Source organism: Callithrix jacchus, chromosome 3 (genome assembly GCF_049354715.1).
Source record: "Callithrix jacchus isolate 240 chromosome 3, calJac240_pri, whole genome shotgun sequence".
NCBI lineage: Eukaryota > Metazoa > Chordata > Mammalia > Primates > Cebidae > Callithrix > Callithrix jacchus.
The window spans coordinates 15497453-15522738 of record NC_133504.1 but is presented as its reverse complement, the minus strand read 5'-3'; the positions used below and the strand labels follow the sequence as shown (position 1 = coordinate 15522738).

At 35.2% G+C, this 25286-nt stretch overlaps 1 protein-coding gene and 1 long non-coding RNA gene across 4 annotated transcripts in view; one reads left to right on the top strand and one right to left on the bottom strand.

Moving 5' to 3' along the window:
* GPM6A (glycoprotein M6A) overlaps positions 1–25286 on the bottom strand; it is a 379853-nt gene that overhangs the window by 179052 nt on the left and 175515 nt on the right. For 2 of the 3 annotated variants that reach the window (XM_054252777.2, XM_003732397.5), the window contains exon 1: positions 6412–6727. The exons of the other annotated variant lie outside the window; for it this stretch is intronic. Coding sequence is in view for 1 of the 2 variants with exons in the window: in XM_003732397.5 (XP_003732445.1) it covers positions 6412–6448 (37 nt within the window). In the remaining variant the exon portion in view is untranslated. Of the gene's footprint in view, positions 1–6411; positions 6728–25286 lie in introns of those variants that run through there. 3 annotated transcript variants of the gene reach the window in all.
* LOC128931536 (uncharacterized) lies at positions 245–19000 on the top strand. Its single transcript, XR_008479969.2, has 3 exons — positions 245–398; positions 1194–1304; positions 18863–19000. It is a non-coding gene; the product is annotated as an uncharacterized LOC128931536 (long non-coding RNA).

Sequence of the window (25286 nt, the reverse complement as noted above, 5' to 3'; positions counted from 1 at the left end):
ATCTTCTAATACATTTAAAGCCAAGAGTTTAAAAAAACACACACAACATTTAAAAGTCAACGGTCATTCTTCCTTTTTTCTCTGACCTCCAATTTCTTCATATTATAATTTAATTCCCTATTGAACTCTATAAACAGACACCAATGAGGAACTGACTCTCATCATTGACCAAAGTTGTATTTCCCACTCACAATTCAAGGATAAAAAATCAGTTATCTTTTGTTTTTCTTTGTATTTTTCACAGTACAAAGAAGTAAGTTACTGTTGGATTAAGAATATCCAAGACAATGGTCACAACTTGAAAGCACATGGAAAAACATAAATTATTTTTATAATGTCAGCTAATCCACAGCTGTGCCACCTGTCAATATGGATGCTATCCAAAAGGATTTTTGAAAGTAAGCCAGACAGTCTGCCTTCAATGTATGAAAAAGAAAACTGTCAAACATTTTGAATGGTGGGAAGGGGTTTTTGCTTGGGGGAAAATGGAGTTTGCAATTGACAAACTAGAAGTTCTCTCTTGTATCCTATGAATCCCTTACGAGCCATTGTCGTCTGATTAATTAAAGAATAATTAATTTCTAAAAACCATTTCTTAGAAGTCATCACTCCAAGGACACCATCAATATCTATCTATCACGCTGTAATTCTCATTTAGTCTCTTTAAATATTTAAATTTTCATTCAAGGAGTTAATGAAGTAACTATATCAAGCACTTTCATTTGAAAAGGTGAATTCACTCATTTTAATGATATTGTGAAAACTCTTTTCATATCCATCATCCTAACAAGACATTAGAAATGTGTTATTAATATTTTGGATCTCTGAGATAAACAGTACCACAGATACTAAAAAAAAAAAAAAAAAAAAAAAAAAAAATAATCAGCAACTGATCCAATGAAAACATAAAATGATGAAATTCTGAAATGTTGTAGCTAAACCACAGCAGACATAACCACAACAATGCAGAAGTTCTGAGACTATCTATTCAACTTGATTAAAAATGTAACTAATTTTCCTACTGATAGATGTCATAGAACTACATTTAAAAGCAACAAGGGGTAAAAGTAATTTCTTATACCCAGGAGGACACTTGAGGTTAAGCACAATGTTAGCAAAAGCACAGCTGTCAAATCTTAGGACAGATTTATCCTATATGCTTTATAAAATCTGATTCTCTATGTTTCTTCTAGCTTTGTTATCCAAATGTGGAAATGGCAGCTGAAGAGATGATTTGCGACAGTATTTGCTGAGATTAATTCTGTCCACTAGATGGACAAAACCAGTTCCCTTTTCACGGGTCTGTAAGTAGCCAACATCTAAGAAGCAGATTATTCATTCTTATAGTTAAATGACTGCTTAACGGTTTTTGATGATGTTTCTGTTATTTTCTTAGCCACTAGTCTACAGACTTCAATGACATATTAAAGATGATAAATCTATTAATAAACCAGACACACTTTGTCTATTTAATTTTTTTGCAGTGGTTCCCCAAATATTATACTACCAATATTTACTGGTAGGCAGTGATTTGGGGACAAACTTATTCAAATTGTATAAAATAAAAGATCAGTGAAGGAAAAAATCAAAATTATCAAGGATATACTGAAGAGTGGCATCAAAGTTGAAATTTAATACATTAAATATACATTTGGTTCAGCTTCCACCCACCAGGTTAAACTCAAGGAAAATTTCTTAGCACTAAGCCTCTTTATGTAAGACTCCTAAAAGGATCTGAAGATTTGTTTTATTTAGAGGTCTTTTGATTGCAAAGAATAGAGATTTGCCCAGAGTAGCTGGAAGATGGGGCGGCACGGTTATTATAAAATGTGCTGCAGGATAAAGAGATCCTCAGAGCATGCTGAGAATCACCTATCCCAGATTTCAAGAGAGAAGGCCAACTCAACCAACTCGGATTCAGTTCATGACTTACAAGTCATAGATTGCTAGTGCACTTAGGGATTGGCTGCTCTTGAAAAAGTTTTCCATATCTGGCAAAGGAAAAGAAGCCAGAGTTGGTGGGAAGGAACACAACCATAAATTACAGAACATAGCTGATGAGTGCAGGGGAAATATGTTGTGGAGGCAGTCCTTCGAAGAAGCGTAGCTGCCAGGCAGGCAGCTGTGGACATCCAGTGCAGAGAGTGGGGTCAAATGTTCAGAACCTGGACTCATTCTGATTGTACTGAACTCAGCTCTACTATTTACTACTATGTGACTCTGGTCTAGTCAATTAACCTATTTGATGTTTGGTTTCCTCAATGTTAATACCACTTAAGGTTATTGTGAAGAGTCAATTAGTTCATTTATGTAAAGTCCTCAGGCCAGCATCTGGCACTGATGTCACTGTAGGCCAATATTTTCTGATTTCTCAAACCCAAAGCTGCCTTTTTTTTTCATTTATTGTAGTGGTGTGTCTTCTTCAGGGATGATGTCTGCTTATGGGAGAGTTAGGTTGTAAAGTCATCTTTCAAGATAAAAATAATCTTATTAAAAAAATGTCTGAAGAGACTTTTAGTCAGCCTACAAGCTTCACTGTATATTAAATATACTGTATATTAAGTACAATATACAGTATATGCTTGTGCATAGGCACCCTTATAGTAGTATGTATATATAAATATATAAAGGATATGATGATGGGCTCTCTTGTCAATAATAATTATACAGATGGACATTAACATTGACAGGGAAAACAAAATAAACCTGTAACTCTCCTTTAGTTTATGTATTCTTGTTGGTTTTAATAAGTTAAAGATATGCTGAAATGACAAATAGGTTAGCGGTATGGAGCGAAGGATGAAAAATGACCATTAAACTTTGGCTATATGTTGCTGTTTGAAATGATGAAACTGGGTCCTGATCACATTGACATTGATCATCTACATCTGCTAGTGACCCAGGCCCTGAGAGTCACCAAGGATTGATTCCATTGAGGTGGTGGTAGATGGGGCTTTGGTATTGGAGAAGTTAGTGGTTGAAACTGACCGCACAGATTCATAGCTGCTGGCTTTTTATACTAGGAAAACAGTGAGTGACACTGTGGCTGTTATCCTGTGCTGATTTAAAAATTTCTGGTATACTACATGTAAATGTTGGACTATTTCATAAAATGTTCAGGTTCAGAAATTAAATCCATCAGGGTTGTGGGTGTTGGGAACAGTTCAGCCAATGTATGAAGACTCCAGCCTGCTGGCTGTTTCTGTTCATTGCTGTTTTCTTTTTTCTGTATACAGTGTTATTGCTCCCTTTACTCACTGATTCATCAGCTTTCCTCCATACACCTCTCCTAATTCAGCAACGCCTTCCTTAGGGCTGTCCACGAAGAGATGGTCACCCACTACTCTGGCAACCCAAATGTGTATTCACCAATTCACTACTAATTAGCAACCCATAAATGATTCACATATTTTCTCATGAGATTTGGCAAAATACTCTAGGAACATTTGCATGGTTACAAGTCATAAATATGCACCTGTTAAATCTTCATCAAAATCTATTCACTTTGCTCAACCCCTCTGCAGTAGTTGGAGTCCTTGTTGCATGATTTTGTGACTATGGATCTCGATTTTGCTGACAGATGATGCTAGGTTTATTATGGCCATCGTAAAGACCAAATTCAAAACACTCTTCTTTTTTCCTTTTTTTTTCTTCAGTACTAGAATACCATTATTTTGGCTGAACACAAGACGAAGTACGTGGCTTTCATGTAGAGGCCATGTTTTACCAACTAAATATGTTTATTAAAATACTAGACTCCCCTCAGCACATTGAGATGCTCACCTTTGGGGAGGGTGGTGGAAATGGATGGAGCAGCAGATTAATCCTCCCCATTTCCGTTGCACATCAAGCATGGGTTCATTGAACAGAATGGCTGGTGGGTGAAGTCACCCATACTTTTAAATTATCCTCTCTCTCTCTCCGACTGAACACGTATACTTAAATCAGGGTAAAAGTTAGCCTTTTAAAGCTTGAGAGGGGAGGAGGGCTCTCACTATGAAGAAAAATATATTTCTTATGGATGATCTCTGTAAGTGCTTAAGCATCAAGTATATATATTTTCAAACATATGAAATTACAATTAGTTAATGAACCACTCCATTTTACATCCAGTTGAATTTGCAAGGTAATATGAGTAAACATTGACATGAATTTTAAGTCTTTTTGACATGTAGCAGAAAAGACTAGGTCTAAATTTTAAGAAAGGACTGAAAAGCATCTTGCAAATGGAAGAAAACTCTGTAATAACTGAATTATTATTTAAGAAAATCCGACGCAGTCTAAGAAAAACAGAATAAGAACTAACACAAAATACTGCTTTTCTTTAGATAGATTATCAAGTCTCTCCACTTAAACTCTTGAAAAATCTCTAAGGATTTTATCTGCTTGTCAAATTGCTCCTCCAGAAATTTCACAGTTACTACCCACGCACATATCGACAGGGCATTTCTATTCAAATGTAACTTTCTAACAACAAACTTATATAGAAAAGGTGTCATAAGATAGGCAGAGTTGAGAGAAACAGAAGATTGAGAGTGAAGAAAATTAAATCTTTTTCTCAAGAAAAAAACCTAAATCATAAATATTATATTCATATACATTTACAAACCGATAGACCACTAAACATTTTTCTGATTTAAGATTGCTTGCCACCATTGTTGCTGATGCATATTTCAATGACGAAAAACCCTCTGTGATAGAATTCTTTCCCTCACAGCATTGCTGCCTCCACCCCCATAAAAGAAAGCTTTTCAGTGTCACCTGAGAAAAAAAAAAATCACAACTAATTACATCATTTTTCTTGGTTCCTGCAGCTAACCAGGCTTGCTCAGACACATTCAACCTGTTACCACAATCCATGATTTAACTCAAGGTTTTATTTAGTGTAATGAATATCATTCCTCTATTTAAAATGCTGTTTATCTTTCCTTGAGCAAATTGATTGGCCAATAAGTATTATCATTAGGTATTAAAAAATATGTTGTCATAAGATATTTTATTCTAAATTAAAATAGTCCATTGAGATACCTTGTAAGAACAGAAATTACCATTAAAATTTCCCATTTAAAATCAGTGATGAACATTTAGGCTATCTGTGCATATAATAAAAGGAGCTGAGGTTTTTTTTTTTAATTTAAAAAATAGATCACATGCTATCAGTGTAGACTTTTCTGTTTCTATTACAGATTATCATTAATAATGGCACTAAGAACTAAAACTGGAAAGTCAGCTTATCTATTATCTCTTGCTTATATAAAACCTTCATATATTTAATACCAACGGTCTTTGATGTGTTTGTGGGGGGGCATCATATATGCCTCAAAATGTATGTATGTATATTAAGAGAAGAAACCCAGCCTAGCTAAATGAATAAAAATATGGTAACTATACGGCACTTCAAACCTAAATCCTTTTCAGATAAAATATAATTTTTAAAAATAAGTGCATTTATATACATTTGAAATTAACTTTATAGCTGACTCTTTTTCAACACCATTCTTGGATATTATCTTTATGTAGTATTACCTGTGTTACTGTTTCAGTCCTAAGAAAATGAGAGCATTTTCTCTGACATTACATAAGCCTAAGACCAGACAAGAGAAACGCTGTCTATCCTGGGGTGAAAGCTAACTCCCTCTGAAGCTACCACTTGACACATTAAAAAAAAAAAAACTTGAGTTGATTGAATCATTCCAGATTACCAATATTTATCCATTTCAATCTACGAAAATGGCAATTTCACTTTTTATACAACCAGATATACCTAGACAAGCTTTAAAAATGCATCAAAAATTTCCTTTAATGTATATTATTCAGAAGTTGAATTACAGTCAACTAAATAGAAAGGAAAATCTTAACGTTTCTATACACCCTGAAAATTTATGAACTTTTTCTCCATCTACTTAAACAACTGCAACCTCATTAAAAAAAAAAAATTGCTTTAAAAAGATGCACCAACCAAAATATAATTTATGGTCTTGGTCTTTGTTCTACCAGACGCCCATGCAAAGATATTGATAATGGTTACATCACCAAATTTTTAACTATCTCCAAATATTGTGTTTGTGGCTCACACCAGGGATCCCTTGACCCAGCTTGGCAAGTGTGAAATCACAAAATAAATGAAGGTTAACAAAGACTAGTCTAAGGAATAGTTCACTACAATACCGCAATGCTCTTCTCACTAATACTTGACTCGGCATTTCGGGACTTATATCTGAAAGATTTGCAAATAATGACAACATTCATGCTAGACATTACTGCAAGTGAGGAACAGACTAAAGGAGAGGAAGGAACAAAATGCCTTCCAAGAGAGAAACATTCATTAGCCTTACTGGCAAGTGTCTAAAGCAAACAAGGAAAGTGCAAAATAATTACTTAGCTACAAATAAACGCTTTTTAGCACAGTACCTTTTTGTGTCTGTCCCTCTTCCATATTCTCTTCCATGGCTACCTTTCTTCAGTAGAATCTGGTACACGGAATTAATCAAAAGCTCAATTAGATGTTGGAAAAACTGGTGTTTTTTTTTTTTTTTTTTCCCTGGGAAGCTCCAACAGCAGTGGCTTGGGCAAGTCCTCAGAGCTTAGCTCAGGCTCCCTCGTTCCTCTTGTTTGCTTGGAGACGGGCTGTCAAGTGTAATTTCATTCAAATTACTCTTCCGTGAAGATTATCAATTTTTCTTCTCAAAGCTGCCCATTGTGTACCACTGTAAGCAGGTATTCAAACAAATAGCCTGAGAATTTTGGGGGGAAATTTGGTCTGAATCCCGGGAGCAGAGAGACTATGATTCATAAGTCTTGCTCTGCATTTAAAATGGGGAAAAGAAATTGAGGTTTGTATTGAAATCTGGGCTTTAAATTGGAAACAGGCTGAGCTGTGAACAGATGGAGGGGTGTCCTCCTAACATGAAGCCGACCACCAACCCATAATTCCCCCCCTTGCTTCCAGAGTGGGAAAGCCCAGATTCCCGTCGGTTCTTTATGCTGCAGCAGTGGCTTTCACCCAGTCAGATACGTTGCAAAAAAAAAAAAAAAAAAATGTGCTTTCCTTTTCTCTCCTCACTAAGTGTTTAGTTAATTTGATTTAAGGTGCCAAGGAAGGATGTAATTATACCATCTCAGGGTTTATCTGCAAAAGTTTATTACTAAGACAGGACTCGTAAGCTCACACCTTTGAGATTTAAAAAGAAATAGAAACGTGCTGTCAAAGGAGTGAGTCTAAGGCTCTAAGCGTGAGAGATACATGTTTTAAGTAATTATTGTACTTAGTGCCATATGATTCTTAAGTAAAAGGGAGAAAACCACTGGAAGAAAAAACGCTATTGATGTCTTTGTTATTTATTGTTACGATTTTAGCCCACTAAAGCTGCCAGTGAGAATCTCTTGAAAGGGACTTTCTTTAAAGGTCAGTCTTGGGGAATGAAGAGTGATGTAAGTAAGGAACAAACTTTAGATAAGAAACAAGAGGATAGCAATTTATAATGCAAATCTGCAAGCTGATTTGGAATGCAAATCACAATGCTGCAGTCTAGCAATAAATTAGCATTTGTACTTCAGCCTACTGAGTGACAGGGCACCATCCAAGAGTCTCAATACTTCACAAAAGGTATAGCCAGAAAATAAACAGTATCTCTTTGAAGGAGCATAAACCTTTCCTAGAGTAGAAAGAAAGGATCCTTGCCTCTGTCTCCATCTCCAAATGAGCCAGCACACACACACGCGCACGCATACGAAGAGAAATACACATGCAAACACACACACAGAGAAACACAAAGAGACACACACTCACAAGGACACACACAGACATAGCTGTAACTCTTTGCCTTTACTGAAAAATAACTCACATCCTCATTATCCATCGCATGTGTTTCTTGCATTAGAGCCTGTGTTTCACATGCATTCTTTAAAGCAGGTCATAGCATGTTGCACATCATCCTCTACATATTACAACTATTTAGAGGAAACACAATCGTATTGCATTCCAGTTTGTTTCTCATAAAGGAATGTTTAGTCCTCTTACTTTAATAATAATTTGTTCTTTGTTTTCTCTTTTCAAATGAATTTTGTCCAAAGATAACTGGAATTCAAATAACTCAAAACCTATCTCTTCTGAATATATATCCATTTGTATTCAAGGGTTTTTGAGAGAGCTGCTTGCTCAGTGCACAGATTGAGACAGAGAAACCATAAGGGAAATCAAAAAAACCAAATTGTAGCAGCCTCTCTGCTTCAACTCATCCCCAGGCTGACATAACCTGGCATATAATCAACACAGAATGGAGCGTCACTCCTCATTTATATTCTTCATTCATTTTATACCATGGAAATCATTAGTGAAACCGATTGTTAATAGTAGTGCCAGTAGCTACAAGAATGTCACCTTAAATTTTTAGAACACTTTACAATATATAAAACATGATTACATACATTAACCCGTTGTGAGTCAAATGGGAAAAGCATAATTTTCCCCACTTTATGTTGAAAAATACTGACACTCAGGGACATTTAGAGACTGGGCTAAGAAATGACCAAGTAAGCCTTAGAACCCATGTCTGCTGATTTCTTGCCTACTGGGCTGATCTTAGAAGCTAATTTTCCTTACTACTCTGTTCCTTTATGAATGTCTTTAGCATCTTCAGAAATCAGCCTCAGTTCGTAGCTTTCTTTGTCACCACACATATAAAGCAAAAGCAAGGGAAATGAGAGGGAACGGAAAATTTTTAAATATTCATGATTTGTTTTTCTTCTGGAAATTTTGCAGCAGAACATACTCATGTAATCACTTACTTTTTGCCTAAAACAGGCTTTTTCATGTGACAGTTGTTACCAGCATAGGCCAATATAGATTTATACCCATTTTTAAAATATAAAAAAAGTCCTCAGAGCCAGTCTAAATGGACTCTTGTTAAATGAATGAAGAGAGATACGTGCACATAGATAGTCCCCTTACAGCAATCTCCTGTCAGTAGGCTTTGGTTATTTGTTATTGGGGTAAAACATACAATAAAAATTTGCCATTCTGATCATCTTAAAATCTGTAGTTCAGTTATCTCCAAGACTTTTTCATCTCCACAAACTGGAACTCTGCCCATTAAACACTCACTCCCCTTTTCCCCTTCCTCCTGTTTGATGGTAATTGAGTGGTTGATGCTTTTCTTTTCTTTTCTTTTTGAGATGGAGTTTCGCTCTTGCTACCCAGGCTGGAGTGGAATGGCGTGATCTTGGCTAACGGCAACCTCCGCCTCCTGGGTTCAGGCAATTCTCCTGCCTCAGCCTCCTGAGTAGCTGGGATTACAGGCACGCACCACCATGTCCAGCTAGTTTTTGTTATTTTAGTAGAGACTGGATTTTACCATGTTGGCCAGGCTAATCTCGAACTCCTGACCTCAGGTGATCCACCTACCTCAGCCTCCCAAAGTGCTAGGATTACAGATGTGAGTCACAGTGCCCAGCCAAGTTGTTGTTGCTAATGGTGGTTTTACTATTTTTTTAAACTTGGATCTCATTTGAAGTAAAAATATTTTGAAGTTTCATGTATCTTAAACCAGTTAGAAAAGAAAAATGTTTGACATTATAATCAATTTGTTTTATGAATTATAAAATATACTATGCGAACTTTAATAACTAGCAATGATGTGTCCTCATGGGGACTGAAATATCTCATCTATTGTATCATATTGCATTTTTCCCACTCTACTCTCAGTCATTTATTTAAACTATATGGGCTAGATGCAGTGACTCATGCCTGTAATCCAAACACATTCTGAGGCCAGGAGTTTGAGACCAGCCTAGACAACATAGAGAGAACTCATCACTACAGTTTTTTTAAAAAGCATATTATCCAGCCATGGTGGTGCATACCGATGGTCCCAGCTACTGAGGAGGCTGAGGAAGGAGAATGACTGGAGCCTGGGAGGATGAGGCTGCAGTGAGCTATGATCACATCACTGCACTGCAGCCTGGGCAACAGAGCTAGATCCTGCCTCTAAAAAGATAAACTAAAGTAAATATAAGTTAACGAGGAAGTCGGAGTTTCCTTTCAAATACTGTCTAAGAAATGTTTGTAATGCAGATTACTTTTTTTCTGTGTAAGCTCACTCAATCCCAAACGATTGTAAGTCTCCTTCATTTTTTTAAATTCATTTTAATTTAAAGCTGGCTTTAACACTTCATCTTCTCTTTATGGATAAACACATTATTGTATACACTGAGAAAATATTGACATATTCCTCTATTATGTGATACAATCATCTTTGTGATACAATGTTCATAATATAGACAAGCAAACAGAATTAATATATTAAGCAAGTTGTGGTTCCAAATATAACATTAAGTATTATAAGTGAGGGGAGAAATTGTTCATTGTCCCTAGGTCAGAGAACAAAGAGAGATGTGGAAAATTTGATCATGAAAACCAAGCCTAGTGCGTGAGACTAACAGGCATGAACGCGATGAAACGTCTTAGTTGGGATCTTCATATATGTTGACAGAGAAAAAGGACCCCTTTGACTGCTACTTTAAGCTCCAGGTCAGAAACTGACTTCCATAATGTTTTCTTAAAGAAAGTCAAAACCGGGCCAGGCGCGGTGGCTCACACCTGTAATCCCAGCACTTTGGGAGGCCGAGGCGGGTGGATCACGAGGTCAACAGATCGAGACCATCCTGGTCAACATGGTGAAACCCCGTCTCTACTAAAAATACAAAAAATTAGCTGGGCATGGTGGCGCGTGCCTGTAATCCCAGCTACTCGGGAGGCTGAGGCAGGAGAATTGCCTGAACCTAGGAGGCGGAGGTTGCGGTGAGCCGAGATCGCGCCATTGCACTCCAGCCTGGGTAACAAGAGCGAAACTCCGTCTCAAAAAAAAAAAAAAAAAAAAAGTCAAAACCACACAAACACTGCAATATTTTCAATATATTATAAAATTACCAGAACACTCTTCAGAGTTATATAATCATCGAAAGCGGTCAATTCACAGAATGATCATGGTATTCACAGTAGTATCATTACCCCATTTCTGTTTATTCTGAATTGTAAAAATGTTTATTAAGCATTCTTACAGGAAATTGATGTAGGCAACAGGGATACTGAGGAGACAAATTCCTGTCCTAATTAGGCTTATAGCCTAGTAGCATAAAACAGACCAAATATCACAATGCTGACTGACAGGTGCTGCCAAATAAAGATAAAAATGCATTACCTGCCACGTAAGGCTACATCAAGGACATCTAACCTACATTTAGTTTTGATAGTTGGAAAAGTTTTCCTGGTTTCCTAGAAAGTACGGTTTGATCTGACCTAATCAAAGCAGGTGACGTTTCACCCAAAGGAGATGAAATTAGACAGGAAAAAAGGGAAATGCAGATTGTTGGGGAGAAAGAAAATATGTTTCGAACAGTTGAAAGCGAATGCACGAAGACCCATGGGGAAAGAGCCATTCTCTTCTGAGAGCACCTAATAGACTCATATCTGGCTACATGGGCAGAAACTCTCTTTTACTATTTACTATACATTGTATCCTCAGGGTATTCAGTAGTCCTGTGCTGGAATAGCCAATTCTGAGTCTTGGTCCTTAGTTTTCTTAGGATACTGAAGGAGGAGACACTCCTGAGGCCTCGCTTGTACTCCACAATATTGGCACCTAAAAGGTAGACAATGGGAAACCCACTAGTATTTACCCCCGAGGAATTACCTTTCAGGTATCTTAGGCTCTTTCATACCAAGACCTTTCTTCTCCAATCTATTAATATTGTATTTTCACATAATCATCAGATCTCTTGTCATGAGTAGGTCATAGCTGATAAATGGTTTTCCAGTGCTCTTAGGATAAAGTTTGACCTCATTACACTGGCTGGAAAGATCAGCCATGACCGAGCAGGAACTCACCTCTTTGCATAACCTCTCCCTGCTGTTCTTCCTTGATTCATCTTTCTAATCTTTCAAAATTGCCCATTTATGAACGTTGTTCCTTCTTCCTAAAACACTTTCCCTTCCACCCTCAGGTAGCTAGTCGACTCACTTGTCAGATCTCAACTAGAAAGTGTTATCCTCAGACAAAACTTTTCTGACAGAATAGGCCTCTTTTAGCGTTCATACCACATTCAATTACAGAGCGATTCCTCAAAGTCTAATATATACACGTATATATATTAGTGTTATATGTATTAGTTTCATATACATTTTATTGTAATGTATTAGTGTAATATTTATATTGGTGTAATATATATTCATGTTATATATTACTGTGATATATATAACTGTTTTATATAAATATTAGTGTAATATACATATTAGTATTATGTATATTATACGTATTAGTGTTATGTATATTAGTGTTGTGTATATTTTAGTGTAACATATTAGTGTTATATATATTAGTGTAATATGTTTTATATAAATATTAGTGTAATATAAGTGTTATATATTAGTGTAATATACGTATATAAGTGTTACTATATTAGTGTAATATATATTATTGTTATATGTTAGTGTTTAATACATTCGTATAATATATGTATACTAGTATTTATATATGGTGTTATACATATTAGTGTAATATATATTGGTGTTACATGTATTAGTGTTATATGTATTATATGTTATATATATGTGTTATATGTAAATATAATTTTACACAATATATATTAGTGTTATATTAGTGTAAAATATATTAGTGTTATATATATTCATGTAATATATGTATATTATTTTATATATATTAGTGTAATACATGTGTATTATTGTTATATATATAGTTTTGTATATATTAGTGTAATATATATTAGCTTCATATGTATTAGTTATATATATGTGTTAGGTATAAGAGTGTAATATATAGTAGTATTACATATTAGTGTAATATATATTAGTCTTATATATAAGTGTAATATATTAGTATATATATTAGTGTTGCATATATATATTACAAAGTATAAATATATCTGTGCATATATATATATATATATATATATAGCCTCCCTGCTGGCCTGCAGCCTATGAACTCCATGAGATAACAGCCTCCATCTTTTTCCCTTCCACAAAACAAGCACAAAACAAGCTTTCAGTAGATACTCATTGAATGCATGAACAAAGGAATAAAAGAATAATGATGTACGAATAAACAAATGAACATACACCTTACCTTACGATTATCTGCTTCCACAAAATATTTTAGAGGGTGAACATCATTTACAATGACTTGGGAGATACATATCATGTTCGTATGTAACAAATGTCATTCCCCAGCAGTCGATGGCAGAACAATAATGAGGTATTTCAAAGAGCACCCAGCAAAACAAAAAGGGAACTGGGAAATATTCATTGTGTTCCGTGTTTCCTCTATTAAGGGAAAGCTACATTATCATAAATGCTGATCACAATAAGGGGAAACAGAAAAATTCAAGGCTGACATTCTTTGGGCCAAACTTACCCTTTTATAGAAGAATCAATTCTAAGTACTCAATTCCTTTAACCATAAAGGTGATCCAAATGTTAAAACTTCTAAATAGCTTTGTTTTCTCCGAAATGCCGGAAAGCAAGAGTAATCCAAATGTCTTTTTGGTAATTATGTTTTCCATAAAACATAGCAGAAAGCATGAGGGGTAAAAACTATGGCTTCCAAGATGCAATGGGTAGGCAGCAGTGGCCTCTGTTTACTCAAAATCCAAACACTACTGCTAATTCAGAAAGAGATCCTCAAAACTGGCCCATGCTGATTCTCTGTGGTCACAAAAATGCTACTTTAAAGTGAGCTCACCAAAGACTAAACTTTGTAAGTTACTCACTCTCTCAACCTGCATTTATTCAATGACTACGAGGTATCTGAACCTGAACTAAGTGAACACGACAGATGTAGTTTTCTGCTCTAACAGAGCTAATAACAAAGATCTAAGAGAGAGACAAACAATTGGAACAAAGTATGATAGGTGCAATTATATTGATATTAATGACAATTATACTCATCACTTCCCATGTGTGAGGCATTGTTCTAAGGTTCTAAAAAGTGTACATTCCATTTAGCGTTCACCACAACAGCTTTGTCAGGTAATTACTATTGTCCCCATTTTGACAGAAAAGGAAATAGAAATAGAAATATTAAATTCTTTGAAGCAAGTAACAGGATGGTGAAGATGGGATTCAAACATAGGCATTCTGACTCCAAAGCCCATTCTTTGAATCACCTGGTTTCTGTCTGCACTTATACAAGTAGCAGACCCAAAGGCATTTAATGGAGGAAGAGGCCATGATTGTAAAGTCTTACTGCAACATAAATATTTGTATTCATCCAAACAAAAAACATTTACCTGCTTCCCATATGCCCAGCATGTTTCTAGATGCTGTGAGAGACACACAAAAAAAGTTGAAGAAATGATTCCCATACTCAAAGAACTTACAATTGAAGTTAAAAATATCAATACTCACTTTAAACAGCAATAAATCAACCAAAGTGTGATTTCAGAGTAAAACTACCATAGAGAGTTGAAGTAGAGAAAATTCTCTAAGATTTCTAATGTGCTTGACAGCTTTGGTCAACAAATGCAATGATCATCCATGCAGTTTAGCAGAAACATAGAGACCTTCACTTCAGGGACCTATCTCGGATCTTCAGACTACTAAGTGCCACAATTTAGCAAATAGGACTTTATGAACAGTTCTTATTCCATCTTATTTTCCTTTTTAAAATTAACTTTTCAGACCTAAATAATAATCACCTGTACTACCACCTAACGGAGAAAATAAAATGTAAAGCTGATTATACATCTCTAACCTCATTATTTTTCTTATATCTTCTTCAGCCCTACCCTCTGTTAACAATACTCAGGACTGCAATGTTTTTACTCCTGTATGTGTGTTGTCCTTATAACTTAATATATACATATGTATAGTTTCTTTGTATTGTTAGTATAGTTAGTAATGTTTCATTGGCTTGTTTTTTTTTTTTTTTTTGAGATGGAGTCTCGCTCTGTTGCCCAGGCTGGAGTGCAGTGGTACAATCTCTGCTCACTGCAACCTCTGCTTCACAGGTTCATATCCTGCCTCAGCCTCCAAGTAGCTTGAATTACAGGCATGCACCATCACCACCATTCATGCCCAGCTACTTTTATATTTTCAGTAGAGTCGAAGTTTCACCTTGTTGGCCAGGCTGGTCAACTACTGATCTCTAGTGATCCACCTGCCTCAGCCTCCCAAAGTGCTGGGTTTACAGGCATGAGCCACCATGCCCAGCCTGTTTTGTAGGTTTTGATTGAATATCAAGGGTATCTTCTTATATGTCTCTTTTCACAACTTCCTCCTCAATCTTTTAATGATATATGCAGATCTGTTGATAAACATTTACTATTGTTTTTAATTTCTAAACAACTGAAAAAAAAATTACAGTGAATATTTGTATATGTATTCAGTGCATACATGTAAAATTTTCTCTGGAAATCTAAGGTATGTGTATGTATGGAATCGTTGAGTGGAAGAGCATGTGTGTATTCAATAACACGTGTCAAAAAGCCCTTCAAAGTGCTTGTGCCAATTTCAATTCCCCTAAGAACTATCTGAGAATCCTACTGTTCTACATCTTCAATGCTTAATAATTTTTTAATGTTACCAAAGATAAATTTTTATTCACATGAGTATTAATTATATATCTTGCTTAATATAATTTCCTTAAGTATCTCATAAAGTTGAGAACATTTTTATGCTATTAGCCAATGGCTTTCCTCTTTTGTGCAATGCATATTCCTACCCTTCACTCATTTTCCCATCGTATTGTTTGCTTTTTGGTATTATTCTATGGACGTTATTTGTAAGTTCTGAATACAAATTCTACAGTAATAAAATGTCTAACATGTATATTTTACAGTGTATTAGTTAATCCTGACTTTTGGTCATTTATTTACATTTTAGAGTCATCTTTCAAATATAATGAGGGGGAGGTGAACTTATATTTATTGAACTTAAATTAGCTTCATAGATTAATGAGAGATAATTAACATTTTTACAAAATCGAATCGGTTTCTATGAACATGAGATCGCTTTCCATATGTTGAGAACTTTTTTTCATATATTTTAATATTTTAAGAATGTTTTAAAATGTTCTAAGAGCTTTGCATATTTTTTGTTGTTTTTATTCCTAAGTATTTGATTTCTTTTATAGATATTTTATATCAAATATCTCAACCCTTCTTTGACTGAAGTAAAGAAATACATTATTGATTTTAAAAATTCATCATATAAGAAGCAAATTTGCTATACTCTCCTATAGTTCTAATAATGTATAGGTCTTGAAATATCTATGCAGAAAATCACATACTTGAATTAAAACAAATATGATTCTATTTTTCCAATCTGTATATTTTAACTTATTTCCTCTAATTTACTGTGCATTCTAGAGTCACCAATGCTGTGTTGAATTGAGCAGTGATTTTAAAAGAAATGATTCTATGGTTTCACTATTATATGTTACTTGTAGTAGGTTTGGGTAGACATTTTTTATCTGTCTAAATAAGTCCCCTTCTAGTCCATATATCTGAGATTCACTTATTACTGAATCTTTTTATTCTTCATCAAATATGATTATATATATTGCATCCATTAATATGTTACCGTAAGAATTGCATTTGTAGGTTTTCTGATGTTTAACTCCATTTGCATTTCCACTATAAACTCAGATTCGTCATAATATGTAACTGCTTTAATTTTAATTTAATATTTTGAAAACTTCTTTTAATTGGAAATCTTATCTTTCTCTATTTTTTGTCTAAACATAAATAATGCTTTTTTAAAAAGCTGTCCACTGTAGGAGAATCATTTATGAAAAATTTTGGTACATCCAAAAATGAGAATACTACATAGCAGTTAATGACTATATAAGTCACATATACTAACAGTGAAAAGCTGTTCATAGTGAAGTGATAGAAGCATATAATAAAACAGTATAAATAGTATCTTTTTGTAGTTTAAAATGTTCATAAACATATTCATTGAAACAAGCATATACACAACAACCTTGAAAAAGATTAAGTGCTTATTTCTAGAAAGTGGTATTTGAGATAATCTATTTAATTCTTACATGCTTTGGGGGTTTTTTTTAGCGTTTTAAAAAATTTTTTTACTTTAAGTCCTGGGAAACATGTGCAAACTGCAAGTTTATCACATAGGTATACATGTGCCATGGTGGTTTGCTACACCCATCAACCCATCATCTAGGTTTTAAGCCCCACATGCATTAGATATTTGTCCTCATGCTCTCCCTCCCCTCCTCCCCACCCTCTGACAGGCCCCAGTGTGTGATGTTTCCCTCTTTGTGTCCATGTGTTCTCATTTCTTTACGTGCTTTTTGATCCTTTTTATATAGTTACAATATTATTTTAATTATCAGAAAACATAATAATTTTACAAAACTGACAATAATAAGTTGATTACCACTAACTGTGCAGCTAAAACATTATAGACATTGGACTAGCAATTTGGTTTCCCTAGTACTAAACTTTGATCACTCAAAAGAAAAGAAAAACTGGTACTTGATTAACAGTTGTTAGACACCACATGTTAGTATTTCTTCAGTTTTGAGTAAAGGCTTACTGTTATATTAATGACATTGAACAGAGGTTATAACTTACCTGAAAACGGGATGATTTTTTTTTTTTTTTGCTCCATTCACTTGAACCAATATTTAACAATTAAGAAATCTCAGTTAAGTGTAGCCTTACATATCGTATTGGATATTGTAAATGACAAGCTTGCAAAAATAAATAGATAAGCGCAAGATAGAAAGAAAAAGACAGACAAGGGGGAGGGGTGTAAATACAATTTTATGCAAAACTAGTGGCTTGTCATAAATCCTGAATTTTGAAATCATGATTTTAAATTGTTGCTATGAGTCTTACTGCAGATGCAGATGGTAAGAGATATCCTCTGAAAAAGCTGATTACACTATATGGTGCATAGAGAACTGATGAGAAAAAACAAGACTCAAGTTTTCTCAGCTTTATGATAAACGTTTTGGTATTTTTGCTTATACATTAGATTGCAAGTCCTCTGTGGATGAAAAAATATATTAAAGTGTACTTTTACATTTCCAGAGATCACTTTAGGTAACCTAAAAATTCTTATCTCAAAAAAGAAAACTCAGACTGACAACTTTTCTCATTCTTTGAAATGCCTTTCCCAGCACATCTGAACTAATGACTAAAAAGGCTTGGAGCACTGGGCTTCTCCCAATGGGCAATCAAGGTGTAACGCCCTTCTTTTCTTGTTTCTGAGAGAACGGCATTGTTCCTTTTTTGTGAGCCAGATATCTAAAATCTTTAGGGAGTTTAACAGTTTTGAGCAAGAGGGCTTAGACTGTGATCTACTTTCTATTGAAGAGAAAACAAATAGGCCCACATTTTGGATGCTTCAGAAACACCCAGAAAACATGTTATATATGTATATATAACATGTTTTATATATATATATATATATATATATATATATATACACACACACATGAAACATATTTATATGCATATATATAAAACATGTTATATGTATATATAAAAACGTTTTATTTATATATATATATATATATAGAGAGAGAGAGAGAGAGAGAGAGAGAGAGAGAGTACTTTATGTTCTGGGGTACATGTGCAGAACGTACAGGTTGTTACATAGGTATACATGTGCCATGGTGATTTGCTGCATCCATCACCCCGTCATCTAAATTAGGTATTTCTATTTCTCCTAATGCTATCCCTCCCCTAGTCCCCGACCTCCTGACAGGCCCTGGCATGTGATATTCCCTTCCCTGTACCCATGCATTCTCATTGTTCAACTCCCACTTATGAGTGAGAACTTGCAGTTTTTGATTTTCTGTTCTTGTGTTTGTTTTAGATACACAGACCAATGGAACAGAACAGAGGCCTCAGATATAACACCACACATCTACACCATCTGATCTTGGACAAACGTGACAAAAACAAGCCATGGTGAAAAGATTCCCTATTTAATAAATGGTGTTGAGAAAACTGGCTAGCCATACGCAGAAAGCTGAAACTGGATCCCTTCCTTACACCTTATACAAAAATTAACTCACGATGGATTAAAGACTTAAATGTAAGACCTAAAACCATAAAAACCTTAGAATAAAACCTAGGCAATAACATTGAAGACATAGGCATGGTCAAGAATATTTTATTGGCCCTGACATATGGTCTCTGGATAGATGTTTGACCAGACTATGGCTCCAGGAAGATTGGTACACTCGAGTAATTCACATCTGAGAAGTTTCTCTGTTGCAATGTGCACACTGTATTCTTCTAAGGCACCTGCAACACCACGTGACTCCACTCTGCTTGTGCGGCAGACACACAATCCATCCACTCACAAGTGTTCTTCATGGTTTTCAGCCATCTGCTCAAGTGAGCACTAAGCACCCCACTACTGTTGTTCTGGACAAAAAGCAGAGCTGTTTTTAGCATTTAATATTGCAAATATTAAGGTAGATGTGATTTATTTCTTCTCTCTATCTGACTTCCTGAATTTCAATTTCATTTGTCTATAGCTCATATTTGCCAGGTATCATACATTTTTTATTTTTAATATTTCAGTATGGCTGATACTCATTTTCCTGTCACTGCAATCAGAAACCATGAGCTGCACTTGTTTCTCCCTTACCATTCATAAAATGAGACTGAGGTTAGACCTATTGCGAGGTACCCAGCTTTCTGGGGACTAGGTTTAAGTCTTCTTATTCAGTAATGTTTAACAAATATTTGTGTGGTACCCACAGTATGCTAGCAACATATTTTTTCTTATTATTTACAATCCTGAGAGCAAGTGGTATGTCTGTTTTTACAAGGTATAAGACTGAAATTTAGGCAAGCAAATGATTTTCATAAGTTCTATAACTACGAGAAAGCAAAATTTGAATATAAAAATCTCTCAAAAGTTCATGTTGCCAATACATTAAATGACTCAGTAAACAAAAGGAAACAGATGTTGACTAACCAATTCCTGCCAAAGCGATGTCGATATTTCTTCAAAAGGTATCTTTATTTAAATCTTAACACTGGTAGCTAAATGGGTAGGATGCCAGTGTAAATTCCTAGATATTTTTCAAGGCATCTCTTCTTGTATGCCTCTTGTAGCTCATAAAGAATCTTTAATATAAGTTGAATTGTAAATTTAAAATGAATTTAAAATTTTAAAACCATTATCTTTAAAAAGTGGAATGAATGTTAAAGTCACACGAGCCAAAGTTTTACAGATAGGTTAGTACTAGGTTACCTTGGGGTGCAGTAATCTTAACAGCAAAGGTATATTTCATGAGAGTAATATCAAACAGAACCTATAATCATTGATTTAAGCAGAAATGCAATATACAGAAAAGAATCCTGCTCAACGATAAGGTTTCGGTCATCAACTCATTGATTATATATTGAGTGCTTACCATTGCCCATATATAAATCTAGTTTACAGGGCAAGTCGAGGAACACATATACTGGGTCCTGCTACCATGACATTTGGACTTTAGAAGAGGAAGATAAGAGGCCAAATAAATAAATACATTAAAGAACCAACATCAGGTTCTTACATGGACAATGATGAAAATGTATCAGAATGAGGCTGTGAAGGTGTTTCAGGGGCTCTGTTAGCTCTGTGTTGTAAAGCCACGGTTTTACAGATAATTGTACTACATTACCTTGGGGTGCAGTAATCTTCACAGCAAAATTATATTTCATGGGAGTAGTATCAGACAGAACCTATACAATGATTTCAGAGGATTGCAACATACCCAAAGAATCCTGCCCAAGGATAGTCTTTCAGACATTCATTCATTGATTATATATTGAGTGCTTACCATTGCCCAGGTAGAAATCTAATTTACAGGGCAGGTCCATGAACACATATATTGGGTCCTTTAGATTTTAGAAGAGGAAGGTAAGAGGCTAAATGAACAAATACATTAAAGAGCCAATATCAGGTTCTTACATGGACAATGATGAAAATACATCAGATTGAGGCAGTGAAGAGTATTTCAAGGGCTCTGTTAGCTTGTGTTGTCAATCTGAAGATGATGTCAATCTTTAACATCATCCATGGCCAAAATAATAGAAAGTATGTCAAGAATCTCTACTATGAAATGGTCATTAACAGAATTTTATTATTTGTTAGAAAGGAAAGAAGACAATGAGAGAAACACTTGAGCAAGCAGCAGTGGTCATGAATGTGCTTTTTGTCTAGATGGGATCTTTTACAATTGTTTTTATGTAGGGAAACATAATGTCTTAAAGTTGAACATGTTCAAGTCAAGTTGAAAAGATTCTCAAACTTTTAGTTTAAAAAAATATCTTGGCTGGGTGCGGTGGCTCACAACTGTAATCCCAGAATTTCAGGAGAGTGAGGAGGGCAGATTGCTTGAGCCCAGGAGTTCAAGACTAGCCTGGATAACATAGCAAAATCCCATTTTGAAAAATTATCAGGGTATGGTGGAGTGAACCTGGGATTCCAGCTACTTGGAGGTCTGAGGCAGGAGGATCAGTTGTCTGGGAGGTTGAGGCTGTAGTGAGCCATGTTCACGCCACGGCATTCCAGCCTGGGTAACAAAGGGAGACCCTGTCTCAATAAAAAAAAGTATCTTATCATTCAGTCTCAAAAACCATTTGCCACTGATCTATACCATAAGACTTAGAAGACCTTAACACATTACGTAATGCAGAAATTAATCTCTCTCTCTCTCTCTCTCTCTCTCTCTCTCTCTCTCTCTCTCTCATGTGTGTGTGTGTATGTGTGTGTGTGTGTAACCTGAATTAGGGACAAGATTGAGACACAGGTCTGTGTGACTTCAAAGCTATCACGCTTTCCATTATAAAACACTGCTTTTTAAATGTAATACTATCATGTAGTGATTTCACATTTCTGAGTTGTTAATATAGTAGTTTCAACATTATGTTGACTTTTGATTACATTCACTAAAGGAGGTAAATATTGCTACACATAACATGAAAGATGGAACAGAAAACTGGGGTGGTGGAAGAGGGTGGTAATAACCAGCCTTCTCTGAATGGTTCACAGAGAAGGGAATAGAGAAACATGCAATTTGTGCAGTGAAATTTGAAACACCTTTTGTAAGTCAACAAAAGCAAGTTTCTCAAGGCTCAAAAAAGAGAGCTCACCAAGTTTCTTATAATAAACTCATGTTACAACCAACATATCCGTGTATACCAAGTCAGCAAGCATGTCCATGTATACCAGGCAGCAAAAGAAAATGGAAAAATCACTAGCCTTTTAGAAAAAAGAAAGAGTTATAATTCTGGTTTATTTCTTTATTAACAAGTGATCTGTCAGTTTACTCCGCTACGTGTGAAGATGGACCACTAACTCATTATGTGGCTTTAGGCAAAGATGTTCTTTATCTACATCCTCAAATACTGAATGAATTTAATACTTGCCCCACTGACTTCCAAGGTGAGGCCACCAAGTGCCAGATACTGTACTAAGTGTCTTAGACACAAATCTCATTTTATCCCTCCAAGATGCCCATGAAGTTAGTGCCATTAATTAATGCCACTTTACAGACAAGGAAAATAGGGCTTCAGAAAAATAGATTCTCTGATGACAGAGATGAAAAAGTTCTTTGAATAATATAAAATGCTATACAAAAATAATGTAATTATAGCCATTTTAAATAGGAAGAAGTGAAGCATGCATGTGTAGAAAAAAATGTCAGCTGTAGTTAATATCTCAGTAAGACCCCACAATATAACTCATATAATAAAACAAAACGTTTAGTTAGAGCTTATATATGCCAACGACAGGTCTTACATAGTATTTATGTCTGCACTTTTAGTCATTAATCTTCAAATGACCCTGTGAAGCACGTACTATTATTATCCCCACTTCATAGCTAAAGAAACACAGAAACAGAAAGAACAAGAGACTTGTTCCAGGTAACAGCTAGTAAATGGCAGAGCTGGGACTAGAACCCAGGACGTCTGGTTTTTAAACCTGCCTTTTCATCTAACACTACTTCTGTGAAGCAGGCTGGAAAGGGTGCAAGTCAATTAACTATTTATTCAACAGGCTCAGAGAACAAATAGCTGCATTATTTTTCATCATGCCGAAGCCTCTGGGCTCTGCTGGTTTGGTCCTCATGATGTTCTGTAAAAAGCAATCAGAGTTTCAAATGGCAGCTCAGCCAACCCTGTTCTTTCTCCAAGACCTCTTCAAGGTTCTGTTTCCCATTCATAAATTAGGAGAAGAATACTTATTCATCAAAGATTTAGTGAGGATCAAATGCATTCAGCACAAATCTCGGCACAGAAATGGCTGGCACTCAGTAAACATTAGTCTGCTTCTTTTTTTGGCCTCAAACATGGTGTCAATATAAATAATTTATTCTCCCAGAAACTAGGAAGAGATAAGAGAAAGGCTCCAGGTCATGAAATATCAGCTTTTAAATTAACTGTATATTGTCCTGAGTCATGAAATAATGTACTTTTGTGAAAATAATGTTATCCTGAGTATTTATAAATAGTGATTTTTTCCCCTAAAACATTGAGTATACTTGTATCGATTTCTCAGATGTGAATGTATGTGATTTGATAGACTAGTGGACTGATCTGGTTTGGCAGTTCCTGGGTCAAATCTGTTTTTCTGTTTTTCTTGTGTGTGTGTGTGTTTGAGATGGAGTTTTGCAACTGTTGCCCAGGCTGGAGTGCAATGGCGGGATCTTGGCTCACTGCAACCTCCGCCTCCCGGGTTCAAGTGATTCTCCTGTCTTAGCCACCCAAGTAGCTGGGATTACAGGCATGTGCCATTACACCCAGCTAATTTTGTATTTTTAGTAGAGATGGAGTTTCACCATTGTGGCCAGGCTGGTCTTGAACTCCTGACCTCAGGTAATCTGCACACCTTGGCCTCCCAAAGTGCTGGCATTACAGGTGTGAGTCACCACACCCCCTGGATCAAATCTTTGCTTGCTCATGCCACAGGTCTGCCAAAGCAAGTGTTATCACTAAGTAGTATATTAATCAGGTTGGAAGGCAAGATACTTACAGTCTGCTAAGAAAGAGCATGAAAATATTTAAAAGCACGTGAGTGTTTCATATTGTTAATTGTGTCCAAATTTTGGTAGGGTGCATATTTTAAATGTATTATGTGTTTGAACTTTGGAGGGTCCCATGGCCTCATTTTTAAATCATATTTTAATTGTTCCTGAAATACAACAAAACTAAGCAGATGATCATCTTGGTATGTTGATTCAAGAGAATTGTTATTCTTTATAGAGTGGTTCTGCTGTTTACAAACAAAATAAAATATTTACGTTTCTAAGAGTTTTCATATTACAAAGGCTCTTTAATCCCCTAATGTGAGAGTGTTTAATTAGAATTAATAAAATTAGCTTAATTGATTTAAAAAATTTGTAATTTTCTGTCCCTAATGGATATCTATATCCCAATCTGTGGATGATCCTTTGAAATACACTAAGCAAAATAATAATAACAAAGACAGTAATTACAAAGGGACGCATAGAACCCATGAAGCTTATGAATTATCAAAATGATTTAGGAATTTTAAGCAAGTACTTTAAATTTGCAAAGTAAATTTTAATTATAATAAACTTTATCTTTTAATGATACAATGTATATTTGTATAAATAGAAATACTATAAAATAGTATTTTGAAATTAATATTGGCATTAAAAGCATTTCAAATTTTAAAATTATAATAAAGTTAACTTTTTTTTTTTTTTTTTTGAGACACGGTTTCACTTCAGTTGCCCAGGCTGGAGTGCAGTGGCACCATCTTGGCTCACTGCAACCTCTACCTCCCCAGCTAAATTAACCTTCCCACTTCAGCTACCCAAGTATCTGGGACTACAGAGATGTGCCAGCATGCAGCTTGTCTGGCTAATTTTTTGCATTTTTTGTAGAGATGAGGTTTTGCCATGTTGCCCAGGCTGGTCTCGAAACTCTGTGCTAAAGCAATCCACCTGCCTTGGCCTTCCAAAGTGCTGGGAGCCACCAGTGATGAGCCACCAGGCCTGGCCAAGAATGTTAAACTTTTTATACATCTAAAATAAACAGAAAATGAACTGGATATAGTTCAGTTTTAAACATAATCATATCGAGACAGGAAGAAAGTTTCAACTTGAAAGATTATTTAATAATATCCTTTTAGATTAAATTATATGATAAAAATATAGGATTCTCTATTTTAATGCCAAAAATAATTTGTTAAAGACCCTGTGTTGGGGAAATTGTAACCTACAAAGTTAAATACAATATTAAAGTCAGTTAAACTGTGAAGTCAG